General features: G+C 36.9%; 1 protein-coding gene, 1 long non-coding RNA gene and 1 pseudogene across 2 annotated transcripts; all 3 read left to right on the top strand.

Moving 5' to 3' along the window:
* Window positions 1-531: 531 nt before the first annotated feature.
* On the top strand, window positions 532-4092 carry LOC126587982 (thymidine kinase a-like). Its single transcript, XM_050253098.1, has 4 exons — window positions 532-1070; window positions 3195-3339; window positions 3454-3575; window positions 3685-4092. Exons 1-4 carry the CDS (start codon window positions 739-741, stop codon window positions 3929-3931), a joined length of 846 nt encoding a protein of 281 aa, XP_050109055.1. The 5' UTR covers window positions 532-738; the 3' UTR covers window positions 3932-4092.
* LOC126586490 (pentatricopeptide repeat-containing protein At4g16470-like) lies at window positions 1293-3048 on the top strand (annotated as a pseudogene).
* A 561-nt stretch (window positions 4093-4653) lies between the features above and the next one.
* On the top strand, window positions 4654-5951 carry LOC126587984 (uncharacterized). Its single transcript, XR_007611289.1, has 2 exons — window positions 4654-4919; window positions 5273-5951. It is a non-coding gene; the product is annotated as an uncharacterized LOC126587984 (long non-coding RNA).
* Window positions 5952-21437: the final 15486 nt, after the last annotated feature.

The following is a 21437-nucleotide window of genomic DNA, read 5'->3' on the forward strand; positions in this document are numbered from 1 at the left end:
ACTCAAAATATGTTGGAAAACCTTATTTTAATATGGTAGTTTAATTTAAGTAACCATATTAATTCAATTAAAATAATAAATTATGTTTGGCCGATGGTCCTTTGACCCCCTCGGTTGGAGATGATTTTTCGTCAAATGGCTATGTTTGGCATATAGCCCTTTGGCTCCATCGGTTGGAGATGGTATAAGATATGGTTTGACATTGTTCATTTATGCCCAACCCACTTTTTTTTTTTTGGACTTTTTTTTTAATTTCTAATTTTTTCCTACACCATCTCTTACATATTTTTCACCATTCCATACTATATTATCTCATTTTATTTCAATTCTTCATATTTCATACTATAACCCTTTGACCCTTAGTTGAAGATGGTTTTTGTGACAAGGCTAAAATGAGCCTTATGGTCCTTTGGCCCTCGATTAGAGATTGTAAGAAATTTAACCCTGCGTTGTTCATAAAAATATTAATTTATTGAAGGATGAGAGGGCTAAAACGAGTCATCGTTGGAAATGTCTTTAGGTTACTTTTTCCGGTTAATTGCCTAGGTTTCCTTCCCTCCAAAAAAAAAATTCCGGCAGTCGCAGTGCGGCAGTAGAGCATTCTCCGACGGCAAATTAGTTTTTTTTTTCCTCGAATAAAATTGAAATAAGCAAAACCCTAAAACCCTCCCCTTCTCTCTCTCTCTCGCTCTCCATCTCCTTCCGGCCTTGTCTCTCCACCCACCCCAAGTAGATGTTATGTTAGCTATTTCGAGAATGAAGGCCTTCATCTCCTCCGCCCCTCACGTTTCCAAGACCACACCTTTCGCCCTTCTATCTTTAGCCTCCTCCTCCAAGTCTTGCTCTTTCAGCCCTCCAACCCTTTTCCAAAAACCCAATCTTCTCCTCCCGAAACCCAATATTTTTCTCCCCAAAAGATCCATTTTTTCACCTCAGAACGTCCGTTGTCTGCAAATGGAGGCGGAATCTCACCAGCGCTCCGGTGAGATTCACGTCATCGTCGGCCCCATGTTCGCCGGCAAGACTACCACGCTTCTTCGCAAAGTTCAGTCCGAGATAGGCGACGGCAGGTTTGACTCCCCCACTTATTCTGTTGCATTTTTTGGTTTTGAAGTCTGAAATTTTATGTTGACAAAAAAAAACAAAAGTACGAATTTCCATTTGTGATGAAGAGGAATAATTTGGCTGGCTATTAAGATTTTGAATGTTTGGATGATATCTGTAGTATGCCGGAGAAATTTGAAGTTTCTTAATTTGTATATTGAATGTGAGTTGTTCTTCCATGTGAGTTAATGGCTCCCTTTTTCTGCAACTGCCAATTCAGAGCTTGTATGCTGAGTTTTATGGAAATTTTGTATGAAGAGAATAGATTAGAATTAAATGTAAGTGTTTGGCGGCTTTTTTTTTCATTTACATGTAATTGGGGTGCACATTCAGTCTCTGTGTCTTGTACCGATGTCTCGGGTCTCTTGATTGAGTACATATATCACCAGTAAGATATTCCAGCTTTCAGGTCAAGCCTCAAAAGCATACCCAACTGGATAAAACACTCAAGGGACTCTGCTATTAGGGAAGATTGGCAGAAAATATTTGGGAAAGAGTATAAGAAGGGGAAGCGAATCCATGCGCAAATGATTGTTGTGGGTTTTGTTCTTAGCGAATATCTGAAGACCAAGTTATTGATTTTGTAGCAAAATCAGGGGATTTAGGAACTGCCCCACAGTTTGCTTGATATGTTGCTTGAGAAAAGCTTGGTTTCATGGAACCCAATAATTGCAGGATATGTGCAAAAGGGGCTTGAGGATGTGGGGTTGAGTCTTTATAACAAGATGAGACAGAGTGGTTTGATCCCTGACCAATATACCTTTGCTTCGGTCTTCAGAGCGTATGCCTTTTTAGCAACACTGGAGCATGGAGCAAGCCCACGGTGTCATGATATAGTGCCAAATTGACAAATGTTGTAGTCAGTAGTGCCCTCATGGATATGTACTGTAAATGTAGTGATATATCTGACGGGCATAGGGTATTTGATACCTCTCAAAATAGGAATGCCATTACCTGGACTGCTTTGATATCCGGGTATGGTCAGAATGGAAGAGTTGTAGAGGTCCTAGATCTTTTTCATAGGATGAAGAGTGAAGGTTTCAGACCAAACTATGTTAATTTTATCTCAGTTCTTTCTGCTTGTAGTCATGGAGGTTTAGTTGACGATGCCAGATTGCCAGGGAATACTTTTCTTCCATGACAAGAGATTATGGAATTCAGCCAAGAGCACAACATTATGCAGCCTTGGTAGACATTTTAGGACGTGCTGGGCGGTTAGAAGAAGCCTATGAGTTTGTTTCAAACTCACCTTAGAAGGAGCACTCAGTGATATGGGGTGCTTTTCTTTGGGCTTGTAGAATTCATGGAGATAGAGACTTGTTAAAACTTGCATTGAAGAAGTACTTCAAATTGGAATCAGAGAATGCTGGGAAGTATGTGGTCTTGTCTAATGCTTATGCCACTTTTGGGTTGTGGGACAATGTTTCTAAGATTAGGGATATGATGAAGGAATCAGGGTTAGTAAAGGAACCCGCTTATAGCAAAATAGAGGTTCAAAAGGAGGTCCATTTCTTTCTCAAGGCTGATACATATCACAAACAATCCGAAGAGATTTATGAAATGGTTAAATTGGTTGATTTCTCTCTAAAGGATTCAGCCTGTGCTCCTCGGTAAAGGGAAGCTAATTCATGTTACAGAAAATATCTATCTAAGAGCTTCATGATTGAGAGGTATTCTCGGTCTTGTCTGAAACACCAGTTGAATATGCAGTGATATACTCATGCAAAGTCATTTAAACGGTGTCATAAGCGAGAAATTTCATTTTTTAGGAAGCTGAAAAGCATGTAAGAGAGAGAATATTGTTTATATTCAGATTTCAGTACATGTACCCCATGCATGACACTGATACGTGAAACCGAGTGTCTTCTGACTCTTCTCCTTTAGGTTTTCAGTGCTTCACTGAATGATATTGTACATTATCTATATACTTGCACATTCCAAGTATCTGCACGGATTTTCTTGTGATGTAATGGTTTCTGATTTCTTTGTAAGCAAAGGGCTGATCGTTCCAAATCTTTGCTTGAATATTATATATCATTGATTAGTTCCTGCATATCATTCATTAATTCCTTTGTTTAACCGTTTGCCAGAAATGTTGCTATAATCAAATCGATCAAGGATACAAGATATGGATTGGATTCAATTGTGACACATGACGGGGTCAAGTTGCCATGCTGGCCTTTGAAAGATTTATCATCGTTCAAACAAAAGTTTACCCCTGAGGCATATGATAAGGTATCTGAGCTCCGTTATTTGATTAATGATTACAAAAGTTCATGTTTCAAATGATTACATCTTTTTGCCATGTATGATTCATATTATCCACTCATAACCAATATGCGGTGACAGCTAGATGTGATTGGTATCGACGAAGCTCAATTCTTTGAAGACCTGTATGATTTCTGCTCTGAAGCTGCTGATCATGATGGTAAAAAAGTGATAGTCGCTGGACTAGATGGTGACTATTTAAGGTAATTGTTTGATTTCTCCACCAGTTGACGTTCTCGTGACTTTGCAATGACCAGTTTTCCTTGTCACTCGGAGAATGTTGTTCCCTTCTAATTCTAAATTTGATGGCAGGAGGAGCTTTGGTTCTGTGCTAGATATCATTCCCCTTGCTGACTCTGTAACCAAGTTAACTGCTCGATGCGAACTTTGTGGGAAACGTGCTTTCTTTACACTAAGAAAGACGGAGGAGTTGCAGACTGAACTCATTGGCGGGGCTGACGTCTACATGCCTGTCTGCCGGCAACACTACGTTGGTGGCCAAGTGGCCGTAGAAGCTGCGAGAGTTGTGCTGGAGTCTCAAGTTCAGTGTGCATCATAGGCATAGTAAGTAGTACATGTATTTTAGAACCTCGTTACATTTCTTGTTGGAAATTTTATAGGATTAGGATTCTCTTCCCTCCTAAACTCTCTACCCTTCCCTCCCTTCCTATTTAAACGGTTACGAGTCTGGATCAAGAATGTATATATTTCTTTTCACCACCCATAGAATGCGCAAACACCATGAAAAAAAGTTTTATTATGGATTTGAAGATTTTTGCAAAACCGACCAAAACCATGGGTTGTAAGTTGTAACTCACAATTTTTTAGAAAAATGCAATTTCTGAGTTTTTGTGAGATTTGTTGTGGATGGTAATCGAAAAAAATTATTAGCGATTTGGAACCGGTCTTATTATTTCTTAAGCAAATGAAAATCGTGGGTTATAATTCACAATTTTCCAGTTTTATAGGTTGATTTGAAGGTCGTTCTTCTTGTTGAAACATTCGTTCCCGGAAGATGGTGTGTTTTATCACCGGCAAATTACCAACAAAACATTTCAAAAACTAAAATTAATTGTAAAAATTTAGAATAAAATCAAATATCGGTCTCATGGCCCGCCAAAATGGTGGAGCCCCCAAGCCGAAGCCGGAAGGACAGTCAACGTCGACGATAATCTTTATGCGACCACCACCCAGAGTTGGCCAATAAATTGAAAGAAAATCGATCCAGATTTGGCCAATAAACCCTTAAAAATAAGGTCGGCTGATAGTTTTGCCACGGCATTCCACCCTGCTGGGTGCTGGCTCACAGGGTCTTCTCTTGACTATCATCGTGCGATTCACAGCACCAAGAATCAAATTTAGAATGTGTCGTGTCTAAAATTCATTCTCAACCACTAATCCTACCCAGGCTTGTGAAGATGGTTATTTCAGCCACGCTAAACCAGGATCCAAGAAAGCTTGCTCAGCTTGACCTGCATCATCCTTTATTCTTGACAACCGGACAATGGTGTTATCAGCTTCCAGAAAACTTACGGTCCTACAAACTGGTATTCCATCTTTACTCTATTGGTAAACACATGAGATTGGCTCCGTATATGTTTTTGTACGTAAGGGCGACTTTTACCAATTTAGCGTTTAGGATAAATAGAGTGGTGTCCTATTTGATGTAATGGCAAAGCCTCTTTCTAAGCTCATATCATGCACACATTGTCTTGTTTGCCTTTCAAGTGGGCGATGAGTCGACTCATCGTCTATGCACATTGTTGAACTCTTTTGATCATCTACCTTTCAAGATTAAGGAGTATTCACGCCTTCAACGCCAATCTATACGAAGGTAAGTTCCTGGATATTTAATAAATTTAAAGGGATAAGATTGTGAATATTTGATTAATTATGGCAGCAAGGCATTGAAGGCATTCCGGAAAGGGGAGATTCAAGTACTCGTTTCATCTGATTCAATGACTTATGGAATGGATGTTGAAGGGGTGAGGAATGTCATTAATTATGATATGCCTCCGTACGCAAAGACATTCATACACCGTGCAGGTCGGACAGCAAGAGCAGGCCAAACTGGTCGTAGCTGTTGGATAGTGGCCAAATTAGTGGCCAAGTGGACAACAAGCCAACTCTCATTTCGGCTATTAAACAAACCAAAAGAATGAAGGACATAATGATGTGGGAACATCATTAGGAGGTTTTCCTTTATGATGTGGCCACATGAGTGGCAATTATGATGTTTGTTCCTTTTGTTTATATTAAAGCATTTGGTTATGCCTTTGGTTTTGGGGGTTGGGAATGGTAGATTAGAGAGAAGAAGAGGTGGGTTACTGTTTTTCTATCCTCCATTTGTGACATCATTCGTTCTAAGATATTGTGCTACATTTTGTGGCTTTTGGGAGAGAAGAATTTGATATGTGTTTCTTCTTCTCCATTTGTTCTTTGTATGAGCGAGAGCTATTAGGTGTATATGAGATATTGGGTTTGAGAGTTCAACTCTATTTGTAATCTCCATTTTGATATTAGTGGAATTTCCTCACTGTCTCTGAACTGGACGTAGGCTTACGCCGAACCAGTATAAATCCTTGTGTCATTTGAATTATTTGTCTTGTCACATTTTGCCATATTAGCTTATTGGTTTTATATTTGACGCTTTCGCACAACAGTAGCTTCACACTGTTGTGTAAAGATGAGGTATGCATTGTCTTGTTAATCTCCACCTCAACGTGCATTTCAGATCAAGGCCCATGTTTTTCTTCTCTCTCTTATTTTTGTATTTCCTTCGTTCTTCTATGTCCAACTACAACTTAAATGGGCCACTTGGTCAGTGTCTACTCGTTGTGAGCTTGTCATGTAAAGTAGATATTTGCTTTGAGTTTGGAACGAATTTATATATCAACCGAGGTCTATTCGAAAAAGGTGATTAATATTAACCTTGGTTTGGCCCATGTGAGTAATCAATTTCCCAATGATCATATGTACTTTACCTTTCATTTAGATGCAGGCTTGAGCTCGAATAAGTAAAATCATTCAGAGGACGACCTGCTCAGAGTTTGGGTTTGTTTGGCTCACTTTGCTGCCCTTTTTAGTCCTATTATTTGATCGAATATATTAGCTCATAACAAATTACTCGCTGATCTTGCACACCAGCGCATGGTTGGAACGAAAGTCATTTAGGTGTTAACTATCGCTCGTTGTTCAGATTAAGCTTACATGTCATTTACTTGAACTATCGATTATAAGTTGGGATATTTGTAATTTTCTCCTTTCGTTGCAGGTTAAGCGTTTCAACAAGCTATTACGCAAAGCTGAGAATAATTCTCGCCCTAAATACTCTGTACCTTCTAGTTACATTGAACCACTCCACTCTATCTATGATTCTGGTAATTGCTTTGCTTATTCTTCATGTCTATATAGATTAACTGCACTGCATAGTTTTTTTTATAACAAATAAATACACTGGTTTGGGTGAACTATACTTGGGTCAATGGTTTTTAAATCATATCGGTGTTCGCTCTAATGGCTTCCACCATTACAATGTTTGGCCTCCATCGAATTTACGTGTTATCTCTAATGGTTTTGAGCTTACATGGACACCAGCTAGATTTAGTCGAATGACTTTAGACCAACAATGCCTCCTTATCATATCTTTTCTTTTCTTTCTCAATGTGACAGCTCTGGAGAAATTGAAGGAGACTGTTGAAATGGAAACATCGCGGAAGAGAAAGCGGTGAAAGGAAATGAAATAGAGCATCCTTGAATTGAAGCAAGTTCTGCCTAAGAGAGAAGATTTCGGGCGGGGTAATTTTATCAACAAAACATTTTTGCTACCTTCTTAGTCGTAAATGGTTGGTTCAGATGACATAGCAGGGCCTTGCAGTCACGTATAGTTTGATACGGAGCTAAGGTTAACGAGTACTCCCACGTCGGTGAAAGAAGCACATGAATGTTCAAGAGTCTCACATTGATATTTTAATCAGCGTGTGAGGATGTGATGCATTAGTCCTCATATTTCTCAAAACGAATAGGAGCAAATATATATGAAACATTGATTGATGGAAAAGTAAATAGTTAGTGATTCTGTACAGCATAATTAATATTGCCTCTCAATTTCTGTATTATATTTTATATTTCCTCCATTGGCCTAATAGAAAAGGTCCTTTCACAATCTCTCATCAGCACAGCTGGTTTGGTCATCTCGCTAAAATTCTCCATGACCATGTTTGTTGAACCGAAAAAAGAAAAAGAGAGAACATAAAATAAAGTCCATATCCTCTTTGTGAGGATCCAGAGATTCATGAATCGTGTCCGTTCATCGTACATTGTGAGGTCAGAAATCATTTTAAATATTTTTATTTAAAAATAAACATAAACAGTACTTGATAAAAACTGATTGCACGATGTACGATAAATAAACACGATTCACGGATCTCCAAGATCCTCACCAAAAGCATCCGGAGAGGATCCTGTTGGCATAAAATAGGGCCTAAAAAACACGGCTGCAACTCAAATACTTGTCACAAAATAACGCCTTCAAGGCTACCTAGCGAGCTTCACGGTTTATTTGCTCGAACTTCAAAGGTGTAAGTTTAGTGTCCAAACACCGACAAAGACCTACGAACCTTCCTCAGAAAGTACTTCGACTCAGCTCTGGCGGAAGAAGCAGAAGCGAAACTTGGTGGCGACGACGGCGACGACAATGACGATGATGAAGAGGAATGAGCAAAACCGTTGGATGATGATGACGTGAGAGAATTGTTTGGGGTATGAGCATTTTCTCTCTCCTCCTCATAGATTGTATCCAACACCTTTGAAGTTCTGTGCCTCATCACACTCACAAACTGTGGTGGCGCAACTTCTGTGACGAACCTTGCTAGCCGTGAATTCGCCATTTTCTTCACTAAAAGTTGAAGAAAACTATAGTAACGATTGAGAACTTAGAAGTGATCAAGAAAGAGCGAAGAGAAGAAAATCTGAGAGGGAAATGTGTTGAAGAAAAAGGTATTGCCGTCATACGAGCATAAGAACGCAAACTTATATAGATGAAATTTGTTAGGGTTTGTAGTAATTAAGCCCACAGGTCTTAGTCCAAGAATGTTAAATCATGTTTTAATAGCTAGTGCCGCCACTTGCTTTTAACATTAATTGTTAGGGCTGACGTCGGACCCATGTATTGGTAGGTGTCGATTCTTGGGTGGGAGTCAGATATCTGCGAGAGATAGGGTCTTTGTTGGGAACGATGGCTTCCAAATTTGCACTTTTCCCACACGCAACCGGATTAGCCATTTGCCGTGCCACGTTTCGGATTAGTCGGCCTGACTTGGGCACAGTGATGCTGACAAAATTTTCTCGAGAAAATTTCTTTCTTCCGAGAAAATAATGGTCCAACCATTTGGCTGGCTCAAATTCATCTGGGTTGATGATGAGTAGATTTTATATTATATATTTAACCCTATTCTTAGTATATTTTGGTTAATATTTTGGAAGAATTTTGATATTTTGAATTGTATTTATAATATAGGACTTTCAACTTCATCTGGAGCAAAATGTGGTCAAATGGAGGAATTTTAGTTGGAAGACGTTCATGAGTCAGTTAACTTGATCTTATCAAAATATCAGATATTTCCACCAAACGGTTATTTTCTGACAATAAAATAAAGGAGTGATGCGCAGTGCTGAAATTGTGACGTTTTGGGTTTGAATTACGTTTTTGGAGCCCAAGATGACATCGGATGGGTTCGTGGCCTTCTAGAGATGTGTTCAAAACGTCCTAATCTTCAAAACAAGCTCTCATGGGCCGGATTTGGAGGATATTTGATGCTAAAACATGGCTGTACAGTTAGCTGACAGATTATCCTAGTTTAATTAGGACTTTATTTTCTAAGATATTTTATTATTATTTAGTTTCCTAATTGGAGTAAGAGACCTATGTTTAGGGTTTGTGTGATGGCTTAGAAAATATATTGTTTTACCGTTCTTAGTTTTTCCTACGCTTTCTTTTATGCTAGACAGAGAGAATTGCTAGGGTTCTTGGAGATTTTCTACTTTAAGGTGTTTTCAATCATTTTCTTACTAATATTTTCTATGATTTTAATTATGAATATGCGTAACTAATTTCTTTTGCTAGGGCAAAGCCTTGACCATTAGCATGAATATGTGATTTTTATTTGATTGCTTATGATTGATTGCATGCATGCTTTAAATTATTAATCACCGTGATTAAAACTATCTAATTGTCTTAATGCCTGATCACTATTAGGATCTTTAGAAAAGTAATTTGATGCAATTTTGGTCAGAAGGTTCCCTGAAATTGACGTTGGCTTCTTGTGATTAATAATTGTAATTTCACTTAGGATGAACACCACTTCTTAAGGGTTGCATGATTTTTCAAAGGGTTTTCATAAAGCATAATGAGTCTCTCATGTTCAGATTTGATCTGAACGTCCGGACGGGTTGCATGTTAGATATACATTCTATGTTGGAGGTTCCAAGTATAATATAAATTAGGAAAACCTAACCTTCAAAGTGACATGTGTAGATTAAGTAATTGGTAAAAATACATAGGATTGCTAGGTGATGGTGGAACCCTAGTGCTTTTATAAATAGGTATTTAAAACTCTTTTCTTTTGTCATATTAGTTTTTAATTAGAATTCGTTTTTAATATTACTCAATTTCATAATCTCTTTTCTCAATTTTTAATTCTAAGTATTTGATTAGGAATTGTTTCTACATAAATTATCCAAATAGTCCTTGAGGAGAACGACCTTACATGAGCATCTATACTATAATATCCTTGGCAAGTATTTCAAATGATTTTGACCCTATTTGCATAGACGTTAAAAATCCTATCAGTTGACAAGTTAGGAAAATATCCCACTCATGGTACTTACCAGTACGCGGTACGTACCGTGTTTGTTAGGTTGACAATGATCAGGATAATCAGTTTATTTAGCCCATGAAATTATGTAACAGCATGCTTTTAAACATGATTAATTAGTGATTATAATTGTTTGGAGTTTGATTAGTTTTGAACATGTATCAGATCTTTCATCCGGTATAGAGTAGGATATGATTTGATTAAGGGCTACCTGGGAAAACCTACTTTCAAGCTCCAATTAATTACAGGATAATCCATCAAACACAAGCACACCAGCAAGCCCGTCTGAAAGCAGTGGGTCTGATTGACCTAAGGCGTCGTATACCAGGAAGGAGGACTTTGCCCTTGAGCTCAATTGAAAAAAGAAGCCCAGGCGCACTCTCAGTATTAGTTCAGTTCGAAACGGATTCTGCTCCTATAATCAAAGATACAGCTGAGTTCGCAGCTACAGGCAATTTCAAATCGTCTTATTGCCCTCGACCTTCATAGCTGTACGAAAGTAGTGATCCCATCCCATTTCAGGAGGAGTGGTGGGGAGGAGATGGCCGCTATCGTAGTTGCATATGCCTTCCCGGTGTGGTGGGAAACTTCAGCAAACTCAAAAGGGTTTCAGAGCTTAGTTGCTCACACTTGCAAAGAAAGTTAAAAAAAAGGATAATGCTTGTATTCCTCTATAGGGAAACCTACTTGTTCCCCTACCTACATTATACCACTGATTTGTGTGTAATCCAACACTCAATCTACTGTCAAAATGCTAGGTGAGGTTCTCGTACGACAATCCTCTTACATTAGGAGGATTCGCTTTGATTGTTGATGGGATAGATATCCTTTCCAATTCTTGTATCATTATGTAGTAAGAAGATTTGAGTTTGGAACTTTTTCCAACATTCATTTTATTAATCAACTTTTTGAAAGTTTTGCTTCGAGTGAAACCCTGACTCATGAATGTAGAAATTCTTGTACTCGACTATGGTTTTATGACATTTCTAAAGGTTGAGCCAGTATTGTTGGCACAACTAACTAACTATAACACATTTCTTAAATTTTTTATTACAAATGTGAGCGACTGGCCGTAATACAACTCTCAAATTTTTATTCAAGTGAAGAACATTTTAGATGATTGTGATACAATCTATAATTAATTGGAACTTGATCGATTGCTCAGCCTGATTTTCCAGCCATAGCACATGATCCTAAATAAAAAATGCTAGCCTTAGCCCAATTATACATCCTTGGAGAAAATTGCAAAGCAAAAAAGCATACAGATGAACTTATACATGGTCCTACAAATCACATGCTAGAAAGTGCTAATTTGGACAAGAATGCTCAAAGGGAAAGGGATATATGGATGTTCTCAAATTCTAATCACTACACATGGTTGCCAAGCATAATCGGGCATTGGTCAAAGTTCATACATTATTTCTCTTCCATGCTTATAAATTGCTTCTTATCCGACTCATGAACAGTCACTACTCTTGGAGAAAAGTGTCAAATGGTCCACACTCATATTCTTGCTCTAACAATTTCCATGCTCTTTCCCTTTTCGTCTGCATCCTATCAGACATTTAGGGCCTTTTTTCTGCTGGTTCTTTCCAATTAGTTTTTTTTCTGGACGTGGCATTTGCCTTATTTATCGTGATAAAACAAAGGAATGATGACCTAAGACGGCATGAATAGAGAACACTGCATTGTAAGCATAGTAGAAAGGAATTTACTGATGTACTTCAAACCCTGCTTAATATGTCGGCCGCCGGATCAGTAACAGATCAACTTGTAGTGTGACCAATGACTAATATATCTTAACAATATGTTAGTGAAGTAATTTGATAATAATGCCAGAGGGGCCATATTATAGTGAATGATCCGTGATGTGCCAACACCCATGGATCATAATATGATGTTATTAGTTGCATAATGTGGTTCACTAATGCGGTCTAGAAATGCAATACATCTATCTGGCTATTTGAATAACTTTGTTCGTTAATGAGGAAAATTTTAAGACATATAATAAGGGTATAAATGAGGTCTAATTTAAAGTGAGACTCAAAACATATGTCTTGTTCGCCTTGTCTTTGGGTTGCCTCTGCATACGACGATCTTGACGTACGTGTGCCGTGTGAAGTAGGGCACCAATAAATGCGAAAAGCTAAAATAAAGTTGTAGAAATTGGTACAGCATGTTGGTCTGTAATAAGCCTGTGTGATCGAGAACGGACATCAGTCGGGCCCCCCTTACCCAAATTGTCAAATGACTCCAATGACTTATGTGGATAAAAACTAAAAAGACCTGACTTGATGAAGACAGAGTACGTACATAGCTTCAAGATTTCCATTCAATTCATAAAGTACTCGTGCTCATCTGCTTACCAAGCGATGGACGCGGTTTCTAAACTTGGCAGCAAAGTGTACATCTGATTTTCAATCCCCCAAACCCTAATTCCATGCAATACATGATCAGTAGATGTTCTAAATTTTGCAGAGGAAGATGCATGTGCGTGTTAATTTTACAGAGTTACAGTCAATACATGTTATGATTTTCTCTCTTTTAATTATAGTAATGTTTCCTCAAATAAAGTTGTACTAGTTGAAGAATCACATCTGAGCTCAGGCTGCTCAGTTCATATGGGGCGGCGGAGAGAAGACAATGATAGGTCCTAACCTGCACGACCTTTAACGAAAGTTTAATCCCTTACCAAATATATTATACTACGTGAATTCATATTTTCCTATATAATATATATATATATGAGGCATTAATCAAAACAGATTTAGGTTAAGCACGACGATCTTTCAACACTATTGAGTCAGAGTGTAGTCAATTGTAAAGGAACGTTGTTAACAAATGATGAAATGATGAAAAGAAAGAGATACTGATATTGCAAAACTCTGAATTTTATTTCAAAGACACATAAGAAAGAAGAATATCGTGTGAAGGCTTCATTTTTCTACTAAATTACAAGCTGTATTTATAAAGACTTAATTCTGAAACAAATAGAGTAGCAATCTAACCCTAATAAAAAACAGGGAATAAACCATAATCTTTTTCCCACTAAAAAAACATGTACATAAAATATCAAAAAAGCCCTAACGTAAAAACAAACCAACTTCCTAACTTACGGAAGAAAAAAAAAACAGTGTCCTAATTTAATTATTTTCCAACACTCTCTTCAAAAAATTATTTTCCAACAATCGTACCCAAAATTCAATGAAACAAATAAAAAAAAACTCAGAAATATCTAGAAGTATTCGATAATGGTATTGAAGTAGGAAGGTAATTGTGAGCTACTTGTTTGGAAAGCAACTTGCTTTCTATTTCCACAAAACAAAAAAGGAAATGGAGCAAGTTGAAAAGTTTCAACTTCAATATACAACATCCATTATCCAAAATTAGTTACTGCATGATCAAGTAATAGACCTGTTCAATTCCAACCACATCAGGACCTCTATATAAACCGACCATGGCATACCAAACCCACAACTTATCCTTCCTCCCCCCTCTGCAATATTCATATGCAAATTAAGCTTAGCCTATTGAGGTTCTAAAATCTGGTCCGACCTACTTATTATATTTATAACAGAATGGCCAACACTGCTGAAACTTCCTCATTGACCCCATTATCTGCGGTTGCACCTTCTCGCTTTCTTCCACTACTTAAAAATTCTAGCAGGGTGCAAATTTTGGAAACAATACACGAGGAAGAATCTGAGGGCGATAATATGATTTATGAAGAGGTGTGTTCTCAGGTGCCTTCTTCACCGGTATCATCATTCTTTTCGGCAGCCTGCTTCTTGCAAGTGATGGACAAGCCCCTTCCATCGTGCACTCGCCCTACAATTGCATGCCAGTACTGTGCTTAGAAAAGAAATTAAATATATTTAGGATCCATTAGCTAATTAATTTTTCTTTTCAACCGTTTTATTAAGCTTAAGCCAAAAGTGTATGCTTCCATTTATCCTTTCATTGCTTGGCTACAAGCCTTTTCCATTGTAAACTGGTTATGTCATTTATGCTCCTAGTTAAGCCTAATTAAATCACAAATTAAGCAGTATTTAATTTGTAATAATCTGATCTGTGCCCCTTCCCCAGCCTATTTTCTCTATTAATTTTGCCCTCTATTAATTTTGCCCATTGCCTTAATTCATTTTTTACTATAATTGTGCGGAGATTTTTGGATAAGAAATTATTTCACAAGCTACAATAATTCGCAACCATATGGAAACAAACTTAGTTCAGAAATATGTTCGAGGTTCTCGCACTAAATTTTTAGATACCATATGATGTTTCATTTGTTTTTTTTAATTTAACCTTACTTTGCAACTAATTTATTCACATCAATTAAATACTTCCACATCAGTTGGTAACCAAAAATTAGTATAATTCTTAGTGTCTCTAATGTTATTGAAGATAAAAGAAAAACCAATAACTCCCTGATCGTTTGGTCTCTAAGATTGCATTGGAATGGAAAACTAATATATTTAAAATATGTTGAAAAAAGGAAGTGATAAAAATGTGGCCAACTTAAAAGTAAAGACAGATTATTCATTGAAAAAACTTATTAGTTCCAATTCTCTTCAAAATGGGAGAATATGAAAGAATACATAATTATGCCTAATGCCTTATTCTAATTCCTGAAGAAGAAAAAAATCATTTACTTCCATCTCCAATATATCTTAACTTTAGTGAATTAATTAATTATCTATATCAATTCAATTTTAAAAACCACGTGAAGACTTAACAGTAATATCATGTATAATGCATCTCTGACTATTGATGGAGATCCATGCTCTCAAGGATAGTGTTATCCACATACTCATTTTTACTTGTCATACACTCTTTTTAATTTTCGACCGTCGGATCGAATGAATTGAAAAAGATCAATGACTAAAAATTAACGAGAGTGTGAAAAACACTATCTTTCTCCTAAATGTGGCCCAAAATTTTTAATATAGCATCATTTTCACATGTATGTACTTAAATAATCTAGTACTTGATCGAGCCAACTCACCAACAAGTGTAAGAAAAATATACTGAAATTATTTGATCGAGCCAACTCACAAACACTAGCTTTAGTTATTGTGTGGTCGAGAAAAATCTCCATGTCCTTGAATAAGGATAATGCTCGGGAGAGCTTTTATTTAAATTAACTAATTTTTAATAAAAAATATTATGTACACTAAAGAAGAAGAAGTAGGCTTAATCTCATAATAAGCTAGTAATAATGTGGTTCAAATTCACTTTTAGCGAGAATTGAACATAAGACCTCTCACTTATAAGTAAAGAGGAATATTACTAGACCATAGTACGAAGTGGTTATTTAAATTAAATTTTATAAATTATATGAAGTGATTGTTGATAATTGAATTATTACTTAAGTATTGATTAATGTATTTATTTTATATTGGTGATACATCATGTAATTTACAAATTTGGTATAAAATGTTAATCTACTTAACATTACTCCTTTATATAATTAATCTACGAATGCCATGCTAGATGCATGCACTTTGGGTCTACACCGTCCACGTGTCCGTGCATAACCCATACAAGCGGTTTTAGGGTTACGTAATTTTACCAATTTGGCAATTACGCGCTTATTTGTTACGACTTGTGAGGTGTAACATGTTTTTGCCATTCAGGGTTGCATACGCTGTTAACTGTTAAAATTGAAATCTATCGTTTCCTACATTTTCTCCGATCGTTTTGCTCATCACATGACTTGGCATCTTGTCAACCGCTGATTGCTGCAGCAGGGCCACCCACCACCCTCCTATTTTTGCACCCTTCTTCCTTCACGAACCTTCACCTATATATACCATGCTTCACCAAGTCCTTTTTCTCCAACACAATAATATTCATGAGCATACAATTCCTGCAAGAGAACATATATAATATTACCTTCCACCTCAAGAATTATAAATTTAGTAAGATATGGGTTTGATGGCAAAGGAAATGAGGTACATGCACAACTGGGGTGAGGTTGCACCGGCTCTTGTCATCCCCCACGAGAAGCCTTCGAATAACGTTTCGAAATTGGAGACCATTGCTGAAGAAGGATCTGAATACCAGAGCTTCGAGATTCTACCGAAACGAGTGGTGTTTCTCTTTCCAGTGTTTCTTTCTTTAATGACATACTTCATCTTCTGTAGACAGATTGCCTAATCTGTATGGGGAGTTCTCTTGTGTGATATGGCCATTAGAGGCAAAATTGTATGTCGAATGGATCCATTCGCAGACTAGAATCTGAGGTTTATTCACCTCTAAAAAAGTGATGATACATTTTGCACATTATAAACGATTCTTTCATTGCTGAATTCTCTCTCTTTCTCTCTCTCTCTCTCTCTCTCTCTCTCTCTCTCTCTCTCTCTCTCTCACAGAGATTAAAGTTAAAGTTTTGACATGATTAGTTAAATATGTCATGCTTGAAAGAAATCAAACTAACACGACAAGAACACAATACGACTCAAATTTTACCCCCTAACTCTCGTAATTCATAAGAACATTATTACTTTGAACTTAAATTTAAATCTTTCACCGATCTATGAATCAGATTTGTGAATTATCTCTCCCCCTTAAATGTTTCGATCTCAATAAAAAACAATTACATATTCAATTAATAGAACTATTGGAGAAGCATTATCATTATAAAAGTGGCTACTTGTGACACATCCCGATCCTGATATTCCCCGAAGACTAGGATAGGCACGTGCTAGCCGACACCTGAGAGTGACGAAAGCTATTTTATTGAGTGCAAATGTTGAAAACAAGGGATATATAAGACTTATAAATATAAAAGAATCGAGAATATGCATTTAAGGAACCTGTTCAGAGCACACATCTAATCTATAACACTAAAAGAATTAATATAAAAATTGAATTAACAAAGGAATGGGTCCTACACCGAGAGAACTCAAAGATGTTGATGCGGAAGTGTCTGGACGTCGGGATTGTATGCTTCGATTCTAAGTCCTGAAGGGGGCGCAAAACAAACATGAGTGGACCAAGTTGATATATATATATATATATATATATATATATATATATATATATATATATATATGTAATCAAACAGTTATCAATGTACTAACCCCCAAATTTTATGAAAACACATATATCATGATAAACATAGGTTTTTCGAAACCTAGCATGCCGTGAAATGTCTCAAATCATAACTTGTATATATAATAATCACTAGTGAATGTCCGATAACCCCCAAGCTCGATGCCGGCTCCCCGTCTCTGAGCAGACAGTCAGAGGAAAATACACTCCAGGCCCCATGCCGGCTCCCTGTCCCTGTGATAAATAGCCAAAGGAAACACACTCTAGGCCCTATGCCAACACCAAACCGTCGCCCGGGACGGACCGAAATCTATCCCTACGTCCCGTAGCGGAATAAGGACCACTAGGTAAGTACAAAACCATTGAACATATGTATATTGAAAAACAACTTCATAGTATAAAGTCATCTATCATCTATACTATTAAGAGGTGTTCTAAACATGTTCTAAATATCATATTGTCATCCATTAGATATTCTATAAGAACACGGGTTATAGGAAAAATAGTAATAATTCAAAATAGCCTCAATAAGCATGTTATCTCACAAAACGTTTCATAAAACATAATCATCAAATCATGCTTTTCAAGTATGCATTTCTACTATTAAAACATGTATTTTTAGAAGGGGTCTACTCACAGTATTTCGCCAACGAAAAGCCATGCAACCTAATGAAGAAGAAAACCCCACAGATAATTGCCCATAAGCACAAAAATGGTCCAATTAATAAAAGTCTATTATAACAATTGAATTTGGGAAAACAGACGTCGGAAACGGATTCAGGACGTCGAATTACCCTAAGAAAGGTCCTGGTTAAATTTCGTAAAATGTCAACATGATATCTCTAGAATATTCCAGAGAATATTCCCTGGCGGAATATTATTTCCCATAAAAGGTATGGGCCGGTTAGGGTTTAGGGTTTAAAATGTTAAAGGGTTTAGTAACGACTTGGGCTAGGGTTAAAGGTTAGGTTAATGTGTTAGGGCAATGGGTTTAGGGTTTAGGATTTAGGTAGATGGGTTTTGGGTTTAGGAATTGGGCTTGGGGTTTTGGGTTACTCAGGCCGAAGGCCCTAAGGGAGAAAGGCCCAAGGCCTTATGGTTTTTGAGAACACAAGGGTGATAGTGATGATGTTTTGTTGTTGTTGTGGTGATTGATGAAGAGGGAGATGAGGGTGTGCAAGGAGGGAGAACACGGGTGAGAGGGAGAGAGTGTGAGTTGTAGAGTGATGAGAGAAAGTGAGAGGAAGATGAGAGAGTGACCGGGGAACAAAAAAAAAAGGTGGGCCCCACGGGCTCACCAATTAAGACCCAAAAATAATTTTAAAAGCAAGATAACCTCAAACTTAGTGAAAATATAAATTAAATTGGGAGTGAGGTGTAACAACTTGTGTGTCATTGAGTAAAATTAACCAAATTTTGACTAGCCGTCGTGTTAAAATGCTCTAAATTGAGCTCTATCTTATTTGGCAATTAGGGGATTTCGTTTTTTTTATCTCTATATATAAAGTGAGAAATTAAAGTTACAATGTCAATAGAATACAATGTGAACTTCATGGCTTGTTATATGCCAAGTACCCAAAAACTTTATTTATATTTTTTTCGTACAAATAGGAATATGTATACGTTTTAATCACTCGAATTACAAACTTTTCACATGAGAAAGAAACACTTCTAACAATAAAAAACCGCCATATGATAGGCAAATTGTAAAAGAAAGGATATGTATACAAAATCGTTGTGTTACAAACTTGTAGTCTTCTAGATTTCCTTCCGTCGACTTTTCCTGTGTACCTAACACTTGTATAATTCCAAATAGCTGAGGCATCGCACGCGGTTTCTAACATGTGGCTTTGTGAAAATTACGACGTTGTTAAACGAGAAATTTGCAAATTTTCGAAAGTTCCTAGACTTCTTCAAACTTAATGCCTTACGTGTCACCCTACGATTGATCCACCATGGTCATTTGCCAGCTCCCACCTTCCATAATCTCGGATCAGTTTTCAGTATATATAGAACGTTGCACAAATCAATTCCTACAAACTCAATTTCTCCACCTCTCTCTCAGTAATCTTACAAGATTATTGATCATTTTCTGTATTTTCAAGGTGCTTAATTTGGAGAAACTGTATTATCTCACAGAGATCATGATGGTGAAGGAGGTGAGCTACATGCACAACTGGGGTGAAGTTGCACCGACCCTTTTCATATCTCATCAGAAATCTTCGAAATGTCCAGAGCTGGAGACAATTGTTGAAGAAGCAGGACCAGTTGGATCTCAGATTAACGTTGAAATTCTACCGTTTTCAAAGAGGGCGTTGTTTCTGGTTCCAGTGTTTGTTTCTTGTGTTTCTTATTTCCTATTGTACAGATATGATGTTTGATTGTTGACTGGTGTACATGGAATAGATTTGAAAGATCGAGGGTAGATTCGTCTCAGAAGATATTTAGGATTAATTGCTAATGGATCCGGATTATGTATCATAGCAGATTGATTAATTTCATTGCAATGTACATGCTCATGGCATTCACATTGGAAGTATAAAGGCAGATTCTTTGAATTCATGAATTGATAACATTTTGCATTTCAATCTTAAAATTTTGTTATTGTATAAAGTATTGATCGCATGATGACTGTATGTCGTCTTGTCTTTTAACATGACTTTACATGGTCTTGCTCTTCGATGATAACTTTATGTCGCATCTCTATTCAGTGACGATCGGTGTATATGCTGATTTGGATATGTTGAGTCTATCGTGTTTAGTGACATATTTGCATTGATGTCATTTGTAGTTTTGTGCGTGTGGTAGCCATTTAGGGGTTTTACTCGTGTGTTTGTGCAATCGATTTATTGGTTTGGGAATGGAAAACCACTTGTTTTCCTATGTTTAGTAAATCAGGCTTGGAAGAAAAAAAAACGTAATTAATGCCGAAAAATGAGGTGGGAAAATAAAACCCACGAGGGATGGAGGGTTTGCATATTCCCCACTCTTTATTCCCGTCATTTATTACGCACTTCGAACATCAATCACATTTGTTTAGGACAATATTATCCTCATTAACTGTTGAAAAACCAAATATGCCCATAATTACTCTTCGTACTTTTCTTTTTCAATTTTATCCCTAGTACGAAATAAAAATACAATTTTTTTTCCAGAAAAGATATGAGAAATTATTTTCCATGTATTATTTTTCGCCTACCAAATGCACCTTAAAGCATTGATGAAGAAAAATATATCACTAATGTAGTATATATCCCAAGTCATCATTATGGTTCGTTTCGTGTCTAGGATTGATTGGATGGTATATATGTCATAAAATTCAATGTGTGATGAATAAAAAAATGAAGATAGAAGTGTACGATTTTTATTTTTCTGGGGGATTAGAAGAATTAATTCTACTATCTTATGGGACTGAAATGAATGAATTTTCCTCATAGTATTTTTATTGTCGCCTCACCTTAGGACAAAAAATTTCTTCATTTCCTTAAAGAATCTATTAGGTTAACCAATTCATTTATGACCAGAATATTTAAGGCTTTGAGAGGGGAGAGAGATAAGAAATATTGTACCTTGTGGGAAGCCAATTTCTTTTTTCAATTAATGGCACTATTACAAAAATATTTGGCTAAAAACCATTTCATGCCTCACATTGCAACATGTTGTTTGTTTCAATATGTTTCTTCCTAATACATGACATGCATGCATTTGCTAGATATCTCATATCTTCTACTTTTGCATAAAAAAAGGCTTGGTGAGCACATCATCAGACTAATCAAAAGAGACAATGAAGTGAACGCGATGGTTACCCAGCGCCACATATATGCTTTCATGCACCAATATATATATATATGTCAAACCACAAATTCATTGAACAACAAGATATACATAAATCCAGAGAGGAACAAAGGAAGAGCATAGAAGAACACCCCCTTCTGCACACCTTGGAAGCTCCCTTCCGACCCCTCTTCGATTATGGGCTCTAGTTTTGTAAAGTTGGAAGATTTTCTGTTGTGGGATGTCGAAATGGCCGCCGGTGCAACCTCTCCCCAACTCTGCATGCTTTTGAACCCCTTCCCCATTTTATTTCTCTCCAAACTCTTTGTATAAAGATTTATTTTGAAGATCACTTGCTAG

The sequence above is a fragment of the Malus sylvestris genome, chromosome 10, assembly GCF_916048215.2.
Source record: "Malus sylvestris chromosome 10, drMalSylv7.2, whole genome shotgun sequence".
Taxonomy (NCBI): Eukaryota; Viridiplantae; Streptophyta; class Magnoliopsida; order Rosales; family Rosaceae; genus Malus; species Malus sylvestris.

Excerpts from the sequence above, each read along its gene's own strand:
- LOC126587982 (XM_050253098.1), top strand. The coding sequence starts at position 739 with ATGTTAGCTATTTCGAGAATGAAGGCCTTCATCTCCTCCGCCCCTCAC. Across the intron at positions 1,071-3,194 it reads TCCGAGATAGGCGACGGCAG|AAATGTTGCTATAATCAAAT; the intron begins GTTTGACTCCCC and ends ACCGTTTGCCAG. Across the intron at positions 3,576-3,684 it reads CTAGATGGTGACTATTTAAG|GAGGAGCTTTGGTTCTGTGC; the intron begins GTAATTGTTTGA and ends ATTTGATGGCAG.